The sequence below is a fragment of the Rhincodon typus genome, chromosome 5 (genome assembly GCF_021869965.1).
Source record: "Rhincodon typus isolate 14 chromosome 5, sRhiTyp1.1, whole genome shotgun sequence".
Lineage (NCBI taxonomy): Eukaryota > Metazoa > Chordata > Chondrichthyes > Orectolobiformes > Rhincodontidae > Rhincodon > Rhincodon typus.
The window spans coordinates 31,366,630-31,382,770 of NC_063336.1; the positions used below are offsets into that span (position 1 = coordinate 31,366,630).

At 38.4% G+C, this 16,141-nt stretch overlaps 1 protein-coding gene across 2 annotated transcripts in view; it reads right to left on the bottom strand.

The window, feature by feature from the left end:
- The window catches only part of lca5 (lebercilin LCA5), a 78,079-nt gene that overhangs the window by 15,938 nt on the left and 46,000 nt on the right, over positions 1–16,141 (bottom strand). For both annotated transcript variants that reach the window (XM_048597254.1, XM_020528217.2), the window contains exon 8: positions 12,664–12,817. In XM_048597254.1, coding sequence (XP_048453211.1) covers positions 12,664–12,817 — 154 coding nt within the window. The remainder of the gene's footprint in view (positions 1–12,663; positions 12,818–16,141) is intronic.

Sequence of the window (16,141 nt, forward strand, 5' to 3'; positions counted from 1 at the left end):
TTGAATAATTTCATTGCAACTACAGTTTATATTTGGAGTGATTAGAACGAGGTCAGCAGGTAGATATCACAGAATATGAGTTCCCTGATGGGATCAGGCTAACAGCCCCGATCAGGAAACCCTGCCTGACAGATATAAACAGGAGTGTTGGGGTTCTGTTCACTCTAGCAGACAGCTCTCAGCGAGCCGGCTCCGTGTTATTTACTGTGCATGTCTAAAGGTAACATGGTGATGGGATACTGGCCTTAATGGAATTAATTCAGTCCGACGAGAAAAAAACACGCCCCTGAAGAAATTTGTTTACAACAGTCGTCATAGAGTTGGGGTAAGCATTTCTGGCATCATGCACTATTTGGGAGGCTTAACTCATTTGATCCTGCCTTCAAAGATTGAGTACAGTATGTAAAAAGAATGCCTTTTCTTTCTGGGCAAATGACATTGGGGCACGCGAAAAACAACAAGTAATTCTCCTGACAGCTTGTGGACCCGCAGCTTTTTTGGTTATTAGAAGCCTAAATTTCCCTGAGGCACAGATACCAAAACCTTTCAAGAGTTGACAAATTTAGCTGAGGATATTACGACCGCAAGCCTCCTCTAATTCGGAGATGCTATCCGTTTTACTCGGCCATTCAAGAAACAGGAGAATCCATACCAGGATTTCTGATGAGGTTAAGATGACTGGCAGAGGAGTGTGATTTTAGTTTAACCCTAAGTGAGATGCTGACAGACCGTTTGGTGTGTGGGATTAACGATGAGATCATGCAAAAGTGCCTATGAGCTGAAGCTCAGCTGGACTTCAAACAGGCACTACAACTGGCTTTGTCATTAGAAAATGTGACAAAGGGCGCATATCAATTACAGAGTATTCTGATGGAAGTGGACACCCTCACCAGATCGACTGAGCTTGGGGGACACCACTTGAGTCAAGACAATTGGATGGCCCTACAAAGGACATATCCTCAACAGAGGGACCCTCGGTCGGCTCACAGCCCCAAAACAAAGCCAAGCCTTGGCCAAACAGTCAATATTTTCTTGAGGATCCAGATTGGCAGGCCATTATAGTTACTGCTGGTATATGGAATCAAGGCAGCAAAAGACTCCCAATACACCCAAATTGCTTAAGAAAATTCATAGGCTGGTGTGCAGAAAAGTGCACATTCTGGAAATTGCACTTAGAACTGGTCTGGAACAGTTAATTTGCTTAGCAACATCCAAATCAGAACCAATGAAAATACACATCTGGTTAGACTGTCACCGAATTCTAATGGTGATCGATACTGGCACAGCCGTATCAGTTACTGCAGAACCGGTCTTTACCAAAATTTGCTCTGGACTTCAACCCTTAGCTTTGTGTAAGACCTTTGCCGGGTTGACAGCCTCCACCGGGGAACTCATAATGGTATAACTTCAGCTCGGGTCTCTTATGAGAAGCAGCTGGTTCAGTTACCATTGATTGTAGTAAAAAGGCTCGGGCCCAAGCTTAATGGGGCGAAATTGGTTGAGAAAAATTCAACTTGACTGGCTCAATATTTTTCAATTAGAAAGTGGCTGCCCAACTGAAATCCTAATTAAGCACCCAGACTTTTTTTCAGGAACAGAAGTTGTTGGAAAAGCTCAGGTCTGGCAGCATCTGTGAAGAAAAAAAATCAGTTAACGTTTCAGGTCCGGTGACCCTTCCTCAGAACTGAAGGTAGCTGGGAAAACATCGACTTATATGCAGAAAATAGGGAGGGGTGAATGGGGTAAGGAGTAAATGATAGGATGGAGCCTGAAGAGGGAGAAGAGCAGTTGGGTAGACAAAAGAGTTGATAACGATCTGACTGGGAAGGTGAATAGTTGTTAATGGGGACTGTTAGTGACTAACCATAGGTAGTGTGTAATGGCAGGTTATGTGGTAACAAGGCCTATTGTGTGGGATAGTGGGGTAGGAGGCGAGGACATGGGAGAGTTTAGGCCCTAAAATTATTGAACTCGATATTGAGTCCGGAGGGCTGCAAGGTCCCCCAGCAGAAGATGAGGTGTTGCTCTTCCAGCTTGCTTTGAGCTTCACTGGAACACTGCAGCAAGCCAGAGACAGAGATGCTGACCAGGGAACAGGGTGGTGTGTTAAAGTGGCAGGTAACAGGTAGCTCAGATCAAGGAACGTTCTGCTCGCAAAAAAAATCCCTGACCCTGCTGGAGGGTGAAACGGCTTCAGGAACGCCAATACAAGATATAAGCCTCCTCTGAGCGATAGAAACAGTTTATTTCAGTGGATGAAGTTTAGTGTCGAAATCACGGGAATGGCCCTGCATGGATAAGATGCATTGTTGACATGAAGTCAGGTCCCGTGATGTACAAATTTCAGGTAGGAGAGGTGGTCCTGAACAGGCACGTGAACCACATGAAAACCACAACCGCATGAATAGCACAAGAGCAAAACATATCCGGCCCCTGAGAACTGGCAAGGTTGTCAGAACCTGTGGGTTCTCGCCCTCCGCCTAGCATCAAAGAAACCTTGGACGATGAGATGGACATGACAGGCATTGCATTCGACACGGTTACCACCCAAAGAAGGTGAATTTTGGGTACAAGAGGCAGGCTACGGTCTGGCATATGATGCCAGTATCCGAGGCAGAGTCAGAGGAACCGGAGCTGGTGTGAAAGTGCCTCAGGAGAAGCTACAGGAAAAAGAACGGGCCTCTGTCCCAGGACTTAGAGGGGGAGGGTTGCAGTGATTGGAACGAGGTCAATCAGGTGGATATCATAGAACATGAGTTCCTTGAATGGAGTTGTTAACCTGGTCCAATCAGGAGCCTTGGCTGACAGATATAAACAGTAGTGTCAGGGGTTTTGTTCACTCCAGAAGCCAGCTCTTAGCTAGCTGGGCCATTGTTATGTACTATGCCTGTGTAAATAATTGTTGTTGATTGTTGGAAAAACCCATCAGGTTCACTAACATCCTTTAGGGAAGGAAACTGCCATCTTTACCTGGTCTGGCCTACATGTGAATTCAGACCCACAGCAATGTGGTAGACTCTCTGGGCAATTAGGGATGGACAATAAATGCTGCCTAGTTAGTGACGCCCTCATCCCGTTAATGAATAAAGAAGAAAAGGGTGACTTGGTGGCAGGATACTGGCCTTCATGGAGTTATTTCACTGTTATTGCTAAATTATTCTTTGATTTCCATCCTACAAAATATTTTGTAACCTAATGTATCTAAGCTCTTCTAATTTAGAACTAAGTTCAAGCTGTTAACTATATTTTTATAAAAGCGCTGTTTTCTTCTCACACAAATATCAGAAATGTACAATTAATGAAGTTTTAAAGGAGCTCGCCTTGCTTTTCTTTTAATTGCAATGGTAGCATTTATTGAGTATATCCCTGTAACTTACACTCTTATATTTGATCTTTAAAGAACTCTCATCACAGTGGCTAGTTTTTCAATTTCTTTAGAATTTCCAGTAGTCCACAAAACAAATTATTAATGATCAAATCTTAGCTTCAAACAATCGGGCATCCGTTTTTGACAAAAAAATACCAAGAGCTGGGGCGTGGTCACATTTGACATATCAGACACTGGTTATTTATTGCGAGGTACCATAAGAGCTTAAAATTAACCATATTCCCATGCCAATGTGCAACAAAAAAAATCAAAACTGGGGTTGAAATTTTCTGCTGCAATCCACCACATTTGCATAGGGTAGAAGTGACAGGGGTTTGCAGCCAAACAGGAAAATCATACTGGCAGCAATTTTGTTAGAAAGTACACAGATTTTGATTTTAGAAATGGATTTGCAATGTTATTGATTAACTTCAAGCTGGATAACTCCTTTAAACAGCCACTAGAAAATGTGACAAATTGAGTGCACCTGTAGCTTTTATCCCAGTCAGCAAGTTAGGTCAATAAATGATTTAGGATAACTGTAACCCAAACTAGGTGGCCTTAAGAAATTGCAATAAATCACAATCTATAACCATGGTTTTGTGATATCATAAAATTGGGAATTTGTGGTTAAGATGTGGTTAAGGAAGATAAACGAACTATAAATACCCAAATTCTGAGCATTGTTGACTATATAAATTAGCTTCTCAAAACTGAATATTGTATGCGTTTGCAGTACCAAAATGGATGAAAATACATTTTGTTGTTTAGTAATACAGAATCTGAGCACTGAAAAAAATACATATTTTGTAAAAGCTTTGTTTTGTATTCATCAGGACAAGCCGTAAGAAATACCTAAAGTAAAGGCAAAACCATGTTCCCAAAAAGTAGTAACCAAGGAATAAACCAGATATTAAAAATATCTTTAGACTATACCTGTAACCTTTTTTGCATTATTATTTAATCACATAAGTACTTAGTTTCTGATTTAACTTTGCATGGCTGTTATAACAACCAAGTAGGTAAGGGATGAATCAGCTCTCCTGTCGTCAACTTCCTTGGTTGGCTGCAACAAAAATTAACTGCTCTTTATTAACATGCAGCTATACTTCACCCCAGTGAAAATGCAGTTAACTAGTTCGCACAAAACATTAGTGAGCCAATTATGCGGCTTCCTTAAGTGAAAGAAACAAGAATTTTATTGAGTACTAAACTGGACAAAAACAATAAAGACCTGACATCAATCATCCATTACAAACAGTACAAAAGTTAAAGGGATGTGTCCAGCACAACAGACAAAAAGAGGCATTTTTAAGCCCTTAAAGGAGTATTTCAGTGTCTCTCTCTCAGAGACAGAGAAAGCGAGGACCAAACAGTCAGTGTACTACAGAGAAAGCACGAGAAAATGAGAAAGAACAAGAAAACGAGAGAGAACAAGAAAACAAGAGAGAAAAAAAATGAGACAGAGAGAGAGAGAGTGGGTGAGAGAGAAAGAGAGTGAGAAAATACACCAGGTATGTATGAGAGAGAGAGAGAGAGAGAGAGAGAGAGAGAAAACACCAAAAGATTGCTTGCATCTTATTTCCAACTGTATAACTGCAGCCAAGGCTTTCAATGCCAACATGTGAAACTTATCATACAGGTGTAAACTAAAAATAGCAGCTGTGAGTTTCACACCTGATTGTTTCAGTTTCTTTTGATAAAGGACTAATTTCAATTATGATTTTTTTTTCCACATTGTTTTCCTGAAGCTTGGGTCAACCTGTTGTCAGGTGATTACCATTATTTTTAAGTCAATGGCTTTCCTTTTTAAAACAATTTCAATCCACATAATCATAATTTTAAAACCAGGTGATGGAAATAGAAAAATTGATGGTCCATATTTTACCACCATTATTTAACAGGAATAGTTCATTGTTCAATAACCAAAATTGTGCTCCAACTGTGTTTGGCTCTTTCATTTAAGAAAATTTGATGGCATGTTGACAAGACTCTCAATCACAGACCAATGCCAGGCTACCTCTCTGCTCAGCCATATCATTTTGGTGTTCTGCACTCCTCCTTTGCACCTTCTTTTCCTTCTCCTCTCCCATATCCCCTTCCTGTGATGAACTGTATCCTTCTAGTGCCTCACCTTTAAAGCTTACACCTCTTTGGAGAGCCATATTGTGGAGAGCACAGCAAATCATCAGAACAAGCAACATTGTTACAGGGGTATTTTGTAGGAAGCCATCCAACTGTCCAGGCAGCTGAATTGCATCTTCAGAAGCTGGACAGCATGTTAAATGGTTAAGACTGCAATAGGCTCTAACCTTTTGCCTCTGTGCTTGTAACTGTGGCTCTTGTGGAGAAATGTATAGCTATTACTTCATCAGATATCTCTTGATCTCTAGAATTCATTCATAGAGTTTGGGTTGGGGCAAGTGCTGCGGTAATCTGAACCAATAAAGGATGAAAGTGTCATGGAAGCTGCCATGCACACATGGAGGAATCTGGAAAGTTTTAGTCTTCAGTTTCTCCAACTTTTTCTCTGTTCAGATTAATAACCTTAAGTTTCTTATTTTGTGGTCCTGTGGTTATCCTTCATTTCTGGTGTCTACTTTGTATTTTTGCCTGTCTTCACAAAAAGTTATTTATTCTACGCTTCCATCATATCCTTATTTACCATTATATCCTCTCCTGTCCCTGCCTCTAAGGGACCAACGTTTACTTTAGCTACTCTTTCCTTTTTAAAATACATTTGTAAAAGCTTTTACAATCAGTTTTTGTATTCCTGGCTACTTGCTCAACTGATTGGTAAGAATAGAAGCAAAAATAACCTGAATTCATAGCAAGAAGCGAAGGACTGTCATACTCTCTGCTGAGCCTAGAACACAATGAATGGAGAGCTAAGTATAGTTAAGATTTGAAAATCACATTTCAAATACAATTTACCCTGGAATTTAAGCTTGTAGTTACTGGGAATCCAGTTTTTAAACCCAGTTATTTTTGAATAAGTCTGCATGGCAGGTATAGACCACAGGTATAGACAGTGTGTTTATTCTACTGTCCACTGAAGCAGGCAATGATCAAATTAAGTAGCCAGCGAGTTAAGACATTAGGGTTTTCTTGACTCGTGAGCTCCTAAAAATTATCTAGATATTTGTTAGATAAAAGCACATCTATGTGTTTAAGAAGCAAAGGCTTACCGACGGAAGTAGTTTGAAATATAAAAGCGTATAAGACTTTTGAACTGAATTAGCTTTATTGTCACATGTACTCAAATGAATACAATGAAAAGTTTACAAGTCGCCACTTATGGCGCCATCTTATGTACAAAGGTATCTAGGTACAGAATCTTCTGTACAAGTTTGAAAAAGTTAGAAAAATAAAGAAATAAGAAGTCCACCATTGCAGATTGTAGGAATAAATTAGAAAATAGAGAAATAAAAAGTACAGAACCATTGCTTCCAACCCAGTCTACGTTGGCACCAATCTCCAGTCCACGCTGGGCCTCAACTCCAGACTGTGCAGAGCTTCACCTTGAGGCTCTTGAAGCTGGAAGATCGCTCTGGAATCACATCAAGACCAGAAGTCCACACCGAGGCCATGCCAGGCTGAAAGACTGCCATGGGCCACTGAAAGACAACTACACCGGAACGAGAGGATGACGGGCTGGGCTGAGAGGCCGCCACATCTGGCAGGAAGGCTGCCCTGCTGAGTCTGCGCTGACGCTGGGAGTCTGAAGTCGAGAGTTCAACGCCGCGCTGAGGCAGGGAGTCCAAATGAGAAGAAAGAAGAAAGAAAAAGAAACACAAGAGAGAAGAAAGAAGAAAAAAGAAAAAAGGAACAGATGGAGCAGACAAGCTCTGGCTGAAGCATCCTATTCCGCTGCCATCTTGGAGTTTTGTTTTATGTAAAGAGCTAAAAATATACAGAGGTATATCAAACGGTTTCAAGTACGAGACAACTGCATGGTTTTTGCTTGGCACGGTACTCTTTTAATATTATCTCTAAGATATAGTCGCAGCATTCTTAGTAGTATTTTGGCTGGGTGAAATTAATGATCTAAGATTAGCCCTCAAAAGTGCATATTAAGTAACAGTTATCATGGAGGCCAGATCCAAAGCCCAACAGGGATGATGACTGTGCCATACTTTGAGTGTCAAGGGCACACTATAACAATTTTCAAGCAAAATGAAAATCCATGATAAGCTCTATCTCCAAAAATGAAGAGTCATTGTTCTCACTGCCCTTAAATGAAGAAGCTTCTATAGCAGCTTGTAAAAGCACTTCTTTTCAGTCAAGACTTTAGTGTTGAGCTTAGGTCCAATTAATTTCCAGCAGTACTCCTAAAATGCACCTAATTAAACAGATTCAACTTAGTCAGGACGATCCATTTGCTTCTCACAAACTATAGATACATCCATTCAAAAGTAAGAATGGCCTTTGATAAATGGGAAAAGGCAAAGGCAATCAGTCCTTTCAGCAGACAGAATGGTACAAAGGGGAAAAAAAACTACAGCTAAATTATGGCACATTAGTATAAATGTCATCAGACAATAAAACAACTGTATTCAGGAAGATAGGCATTAAACTGAATTCCCTTAGCGTTCAGGAGATGAAATTAAACAGAATAATTGATCTGTTAGTTTTCAACTCGGAGAAACAAAAAGATATACAACACAAAAATCTGTTGTTTGTTACTATAAATAAATTCAGCTGTCAATTTCCGATTTGTCCTCAGAACTTGGAGACTTACCAGAAGATGTAGCCTCAGACCTGGGACAATTTGGAAGTATAATGCAGGCCTCCCCTCTCTCAACAACAACAACTTGCATTTACATTGTCTCTTTAATGTGATAAAATGCTCCAAGGCATTTTATGGAGTATTATGGCACAGAAATTTGCCACTATGCCATATAAGGAGATACCAGGCCAGATGATCAATGGCTTAAACAAAGAAACACTTTTTAAGGAGCATCTTGGAGGTAGACGGAGAGGGAAGATGTAGGCAGTGAAATTAACCTTAGTGCCTGGACAGCTAAAGGCACGACTAACAACCATGGATTGATTAAAATTGGGCATGTTTGAAAGGTCAGAACTAGGGAAGGGCAAAAATCCTGGGTGAAAGCAAGGTAGATTTGAGAGATAAGGAGAGGTGAGGCCATGGCAAGATTTGAAGACAAAGATGAGAATTTTTAAATCTAGATATTGTTTGTCCGGACATCACCAACCCCCACCTAAAAGAAAATGGCTGCACCTACCCTGGCATTTCCCCCCCTCCAGTATCCGGCTTGATCTCTATCGCAGCAGCTATCCAGCCACTTTCCTGGGTTGTCAGCCACTCCCAGTGTTTTAAATGCAAAATTATAAAGCAGAACACCAACACCTGCACATGCATGCTGTGAATTGTGCAACATGGTTGTGCAAGCAGATTTTATTTTAATCGTTGTTTGCATATTTAGAAAAGCAGCATAAGTGACAGCTCAGATAAATGGCTGGTGTAGAGTAACGGCCTCCTGTAAGAGATGAATAAATGTAACTTTTATTATGGGGGAAATTTTTTTTGAAGAAACACGACAGCAATGGTCTTAAGATGGTGACACGTCTCTTCCTCTCATCAATTTTTTTACAATGATTCTTTTTAAGCAAAAGGAAACTGTTTTTGGATGCATTTTTATAGTATTTATATTGCATTTACTTATGAAAAAAATACCAAAATGTTAGTACATCCATGCATCATAAACCAAACATGTTGGTTTCTTAATAACATTTTCCTTTTTGTTTTAAGTGGAAGGACTTCCACTACTGACGAGAGACAAAAGTACAAGCAAATTCCTCTTAAATTTGGCAGTACAAAGTTCAAGGAGGTGAAAGTAATTTTTAACCATCAACCATATAAATTATTTTTAGGCTGGAATGTTTTGATTAAGTAACAATAATGACAAGCAAAAGATCACAAACAGTATAGTTCTCATTATCCTTGTAACTGAAGAGCAAGACTGTGAGCATGCGAGTATTATGTATATTGCACAGCAAGTAAAGCAATTAAAAAGAATAAAACAACCAGAAAGGCAAAATCCACAGACTGCATTCAGATCATCGCATGTTTCTCATTACTTTTTAAAACAATTTTGAATGAAACTAACATGAAGGACCTGGACAAAATTCAGCCAGAGGGCCTGTAAGGGGTCCATAGCACTATTTTATCAAGAGTAGGGAGGTCTACCGGTGTCCCTGGGAAGCAGGTTGGAATGTTTTATTCTATTAAAGACACTATATTAATGCAAGTTGTCTTCCCAGGCAATGATCTTTCCCTAACTCAGTGTTCTCAATTTCTTTGGACTCTAAGGCATCCCATTTACAGGCCCCATTTAAAACAAGAGAATTATTTTTCCTGCAGTATGTTACATCCTTATATGTACCTGTTTGTATATCTTAAAAAAATTCAATATTCCCTCCTCTTCCCCATGAAAGATTACATAGAAGAACTTCACAGATGCAAATCCAAAAAGCAATATTTACATGTGGAAGGGAATAAAGTTATAAAAATTATTAAATGAATAGATTGGTGAATCTCAAGCGTTAGCAGTAAGTCACTCGTTATTTTAAAAATGCAACTTAGTGTAAATGTTACTAAAAATTAAACACGCCTTAATTTCTTATAGAGACTGATAATCAACCTCCATCCCTGATGAGAAACCTGATGTCCATCCAATGTTCCAAAATATTTCTAACTACTCATTTCTTCACAGTGCAGTCCAATCATCTGTGGATCAAAACTCCTGATCCTGGTCCCAAGCTTAAGCTTTATACCAAACCACCTCACTTAAGCCCTACTGAGGCCCATCTCAATTGCTTTACCTTGTCCTTCAAGGACTGATCTAGTTCTCATACACTAACACGTGAACATCACAAAGGTGGATAAGTATCACTAATACAGTTGTGTGTACCACTACCTACAAGCAGCCAAACCAAGGAGACAGTGGCCAAAAAGAAGGCAAAAATAAATCAGGTGAACAGGCAGAACTAGCATGTTGATCGTGAAAGTGGTAGTGTGCAGGTATGATGTCATGTATTCTTGATCAGTCTTAGAGAATTCCTGGAACTAGTGCCATTGACACAGGTTGAGAACCCATTCCTTAACCAACATTAAAAAGAACTTAACTCACTTATTTGATGTTTGTGGAACCCTCCTGAGCACAAACTGGCCATCATATTTTTTCCTATAACAATAATTAATATGCTTTAAGAGTAAATTGTTGGCTGTAGGATGTGTTGGGATGTCATGAGAAAGCAGTAGAGCGCCGGTTCTTCCTTCAAAATGACAACTATAGGTGCAGTAATTTCAAACAAAAGGTGTCTGTGTTGGTAACAAGTGGACTGCAAAGAATTACACTTACTGTCGCAGAGTAAAATGAAGATTTAGACATCTAACAACTATAATGCAAATTCCTAGCTGTGATGAGAAAGTTAGCTGGTCATAAGTTATCCAATTAGAAAAAATACCGAAGTGCACTAACTAAATATTTCTCAAACAATTTCAAAATTCTCATCTCTGCTGCTTTATAATTTCATGGATTGATCAATCTTTGTATGACGAAATTATTATTAAAAAATTTATAATATATATTTTTCCTTTACAGTTCTGACCTTATTTCTTCTCTCAAAATTATAATTTACTGATGTATCTTTTCATACTGTTGCTATCTTAAATATCACCATATCACTCTCTCAGAAATTTTTCAATTTGATGGGATGTATAAGATTCTCCACTTCTTCCCAGTACTTCATGCCTTTAAACTAGAGGATAGGCACCAAGCTTTCTTCTCTAAAGCCCTAATGTCTCACTTTTGTATTCAGAACCTGAGCTGATTATACTACACAAGATATAGTCTGGTCAGAACACCAGTAGCTTGAACATGGCTTCCTCTGTCTTGGATTCTATTATTTGACAAGTTACATGGTTAAAGAGTTGACTGGAGATTATATGCACCAGGGACCAGTGATCTGAATGGAGCAGAGTGGAATTATCAACAGAGTAAACAGGACTTGACAAAAATGATAACTGATCACTGATAACTATAAACTGAGGGGATAAAGGTCTGGAATATCCTACTTAATATAGATAGAATCAAATGATGAGACATTAGCGACACCACATACAAAGCAATGCACGAGGTAATAGAAAGCCTTGAAAATGGCATTGCCAAAAGATTATAAGGAAATCTGTTTAACATGCACAGATCCAGGCACTATCCAAGGCTCCAGAGATTCTAAAGAAATGAAAGATAATTCATGAAGCTGTTTAAGACCAAAATCAAGGGATTTTCTTGGACATATTATCATAAGCAGAATAGTAATGCTGAAAACTACACTGCCAAATATGGAACAAAAACAGAAAAAGGGTCACTGGACCTAAAACATTAACTCTGATTTCTCTCCACAGATGTTGCCAGACCTGCAGTGATGTTCCAACAACTTCTGTTTTTGCTTCAGATTTCCAGCATCCGTAGTTTTTTTGGGTTTATTTAAAAAAAAAGAAAAAAAAACAAAAAACAAAAAAAAAAAAAAAAAAAAAAAAAAAAAATCGATTGCCAAATATGAATTGGGTCAGAACTCTGAAGTCGATTTGCACCTTGCACAAACTTTAGCAAGTATAGATTAAAATACAATAGTTAATATTCAAAAATATTTTAAAGGAACAAATATGTAATAACGGAGGTAAATTGGATTATTTTTCTGAGGAATTGGTAAACATTATGCAATTTCTAGGAAGGAAAGTCATTATGGACTGATAAATTAAAAAAAAGGCATAAGGCTGGGATGAATTTAAAAAACTTGAACAATGGTTGAATATTAGTAGGAACAGAAGTGATCATTGGCCACAAACTGCAATAGAAACTAGGAATGCAAGAAGTTCTTTACATAGACCATCACATTTAGAGTTTAAGAACAGTTAACCAAAATCATAGGCTCTCTCTTTGGGACCTAGCAACTACACCATCAACACAGAGGATGATTGGAAAGGAGGATTCACAGAAGTTACTAGACAACTTTGGGAAGAAAATGATGATTGAACAGCTGTTGGAAAGTCAGAAAGACAGGATCATTTGCTTAGTTGAGTGAAGACATCTATTGCAACATTAAGGCGCAGCTACATTGCGAATACTGAATTAAATTTTAAGACTATAGATAAAGGAGCAGAAACAGAAATCCAAGATAATTTTTGAATGTTGGTCTCATAATAAATATTTCCTCCCACCATTCAGTTTGATGTGAAAACATCATTAAAATAACATTTATACTCTTACTTTCTCTCAGCTTTTGAGCTTTTAACTCCAACCTGTGCTGTTCCTGTTCTCTCTTACGCATTTCTTCAGACTCTCGTTTATGTTCTTGTAGATCCTTGTCTCGTCTCAAATGACCTGTCAATTCCAGGGTCTCACTGTCATGGTGTTCTTGAATCTGTAAAAAATTGTTTAATACCATAATTTGTTTTAAAATATATAAAGAATCAAACTATGTGTCCCAAATTTCTGCTCCAATGAGTGACTGTATAAAATGCTTTACACATTCTTGAATTTCACCTTTGACGATAGGGTGGGATGGAGGGTTGCATGCTCAGTTTTTGATACACTGGGAGAAGAATCAAAAGTAAATTAACGAAACAACAAAATAAACACATTTTCTTATCGCACATGAATGCTAAGTTTCCATTCCACCAGGACTCATTCAGCTCCTGACTACATTACAACCTTGGTCCAACATGGACCAGGAAGTGAAAGAAACTGTCTTTGATATCAATACATCGTTTGACCAACAAGGCATAAAGGAGTGCGAACAAACCTGGAATCAAAGGGCATTGGGGGAGAACTCTCTGCTGGTTGGAGTCATTCCCAACATAAAGGAAGATAATTGCGAGAAGTCAATCATCTCAGTCCCTGTATATCACTATAGGAGTTCCTCAGGGTAGTGCCCTAGGACCAACCATCTTCAACTGCTTCCCTTCATTCATAAAGTCAGAAGGGGTAACGTACGGTGATGGTCAGCACATTCCCCATTCCTCAGATACTGATGATGCTTTTCCCATGTATCTGCTTACCTTGGTCTTCCAGTCAGTAGTTGTCAGGGATTTGATGCTGCTGTCTAAGAAGCTTCGGTGAATTTCTGCAGTGTATCTCATAGATGGTACACACTGCTACTACTGAGCATCAGTGGTAGGGGGACTAAATGTATGTGGATGTGGTGCCAATCAGCAGAATATTTTGCCCTAGATTGTGTCATGCCTTGACTGTTGTTGGAGCTGCTGTCATGCAGGCAATTGGGGAGTTTTCCATAGTATTCCTGACTAGTGCTTGTCTGCCATTCATAGTCTTTTGGTGATCAGGTTGTGTGTTATTTACTGCAGGATCCCTAATCTCTGATCTCCTCTTGTAGCACAGTATTTATTGTAATCTTCAGTATGTTGATGGTAATGTCATTGAATGTCAAGGGATGATGGTCAGACTCCCACTTGTTGGAGATGAATAAAAATAGCATGAATTTTATTTGATGATAAATGAGTGAGTTTTGATGCAAGATAGAATACGAATTGCAGGGGTTTTGATCAGCTAAAACTCAGAAAGTGGCAGATGAATTGAACATCAGCAAGAATTGAAAGTCGGATCAGGAGAAAGCAAAGATTTTGAAGACGATTTCAGGAACTAAGGGGCTGAGGCAAAAGCAGAGATTGGTAGCCCTTACAAAGGAAGGTCAATAATGGGGAGGATATGGGGTAAGAAACTTAACAGAAGATCTGACTGAGGATAGTAAGCAGATAATTAAAGGAGGATTAAAAGGCATGCAGCTGGATTTCAAAACAGCATAAATCCTGGAGCGACTGCAGAAACAACAGTGCATGGTGAGAAATGAAAATACTTCGATCCTAACAAAACACTTTCTCATCTGATAAGCAGATGGAAAAAAGTCAAAAACATGACCTGTTAAACAAGCATTATAATAAACATACTTTCCTGAATAATTTAATAGAAATCCTACAATATTGCTGAACTAGTAAAAGTATGGTAAGATACAATGAGAAAATTCACAAGGCCTCATGGCAAAAATCCCTCTATTAACATATCTCAGACTTAGCCAAAAAATTAAGATTGAATACTTTGTTTTTAGTCAAGACAATTTCAACAGTACTTCTATTGAGGAAACTTTAGATGAAAGATCTGTAAGTGCCATAAATGCACAAATCTATCAAGTTGTATACAATTTTATTTAAACCCTAAAGAAACCTGCAATGATCAAATATGGCATCCTTTAAGTTTGTAGTTTTAAACAGTGTCTACCAGCCTGAATATATTTTGATAAATAGTGCCACAGGTACCAGTAACTGGACACTGAATCATATCCAGCTACTTAGAACGATATTGCTGTTGGAGTTCTTTCCAACCTGAAGCTGAACAACAATCTCAAACTCATAGACATATAAATACTTAAATAAGTTTTTGATTCTTTATCCAAGTCATTACAATTGCTGAATGCACTAATAATACAAAATGCCGCTCTATTTACCAATACCAAATTCCTCTCCTTTATTTAAGGCAGTTATGAACAAAAATAGCACGATACTGGTTAGACATAATTGTAATCTAGTTATACTCTGGAGAACATATCAGAGAAAGGAGGTAGAGCAGAATTTCCTTAGCAAGATGAACAAGGAACTACTTGGCCCTTCAAACATCCTCTACCTTCAATAAGGTCATGGCTGATCTGATTTTATCCCCAATTCTACATTCTTGCACATTCCCAATAATCCATCATCCCCTCAGTAATCAAGAATTTATCTACCACCATCTTAAATAAAGATTCTACATCCACTGCCTTTTGAGGAAGGGACTTGCAAATACTCACAACCCTTAGAGAATGAAGATTTCTTCATCTCTGTATTAAAAGGGCACCCACTTTCTTTTAAACTGTGATTCTTTACTTCTAGATTCTCCCACAACAGGAAATATCCCTTCCACATTCACCTTCTCAAGTTTCCTCAGGATCTTACATATATTAATTAAGTCACCTCCAACTCTTCTAAACTCCAGGGGATACAGGCCTTGCCTGTCTAGCCTTTCCTCATACAGTAGAATTACATATAATAATTATAATAGGACTGGGTGGTAGCATTTCAAACAGAGACTTTGTGAAGATTTGTAGTGTACCATACTGTTGTGAACCACAGACAGAAGAGAAACAAGAAAATAAACAAGAAGAAAAAGAACACACACCAAAAAGATTATACTTGTGAAAACTACAAAATACTGAAAACTGGTTGGCAAGTATAAATACAAGAAGATGCCAAACAACATAAATAAATACAAATCTGGTTCTAAACACTATTAGATATCGTTTTCTAAACACAATCCAAAATCTAACCTAAACCTTAGCATGGGAATGGGTTAATGATACATAGGATAAAAAGAGACATTTTAACAAGATTGGTCTTAGTTACACCAGGCACAGTCAAATTATCTCAATTTCCACTGATATATTAAACATTTCTTCTATGAAAAATATCTCTCTCTTGCTCTTCATAACACAGTGAGGACACAATGGTGAAATATGATTCAGTATTTGTGGCGGCTCAACCAAGGTGTGAGATAGCTTTGAGTTACTTAGTTTCATGGTAGAATCGCAGCAGAGATCAAAATGATGAAATAACAATGGGCAAGAAATTAGAGTGGCACTATATGCAAATTTAAGTTCACTCACCACAGAAGACTACTACAAACCTACTACAACGCTATT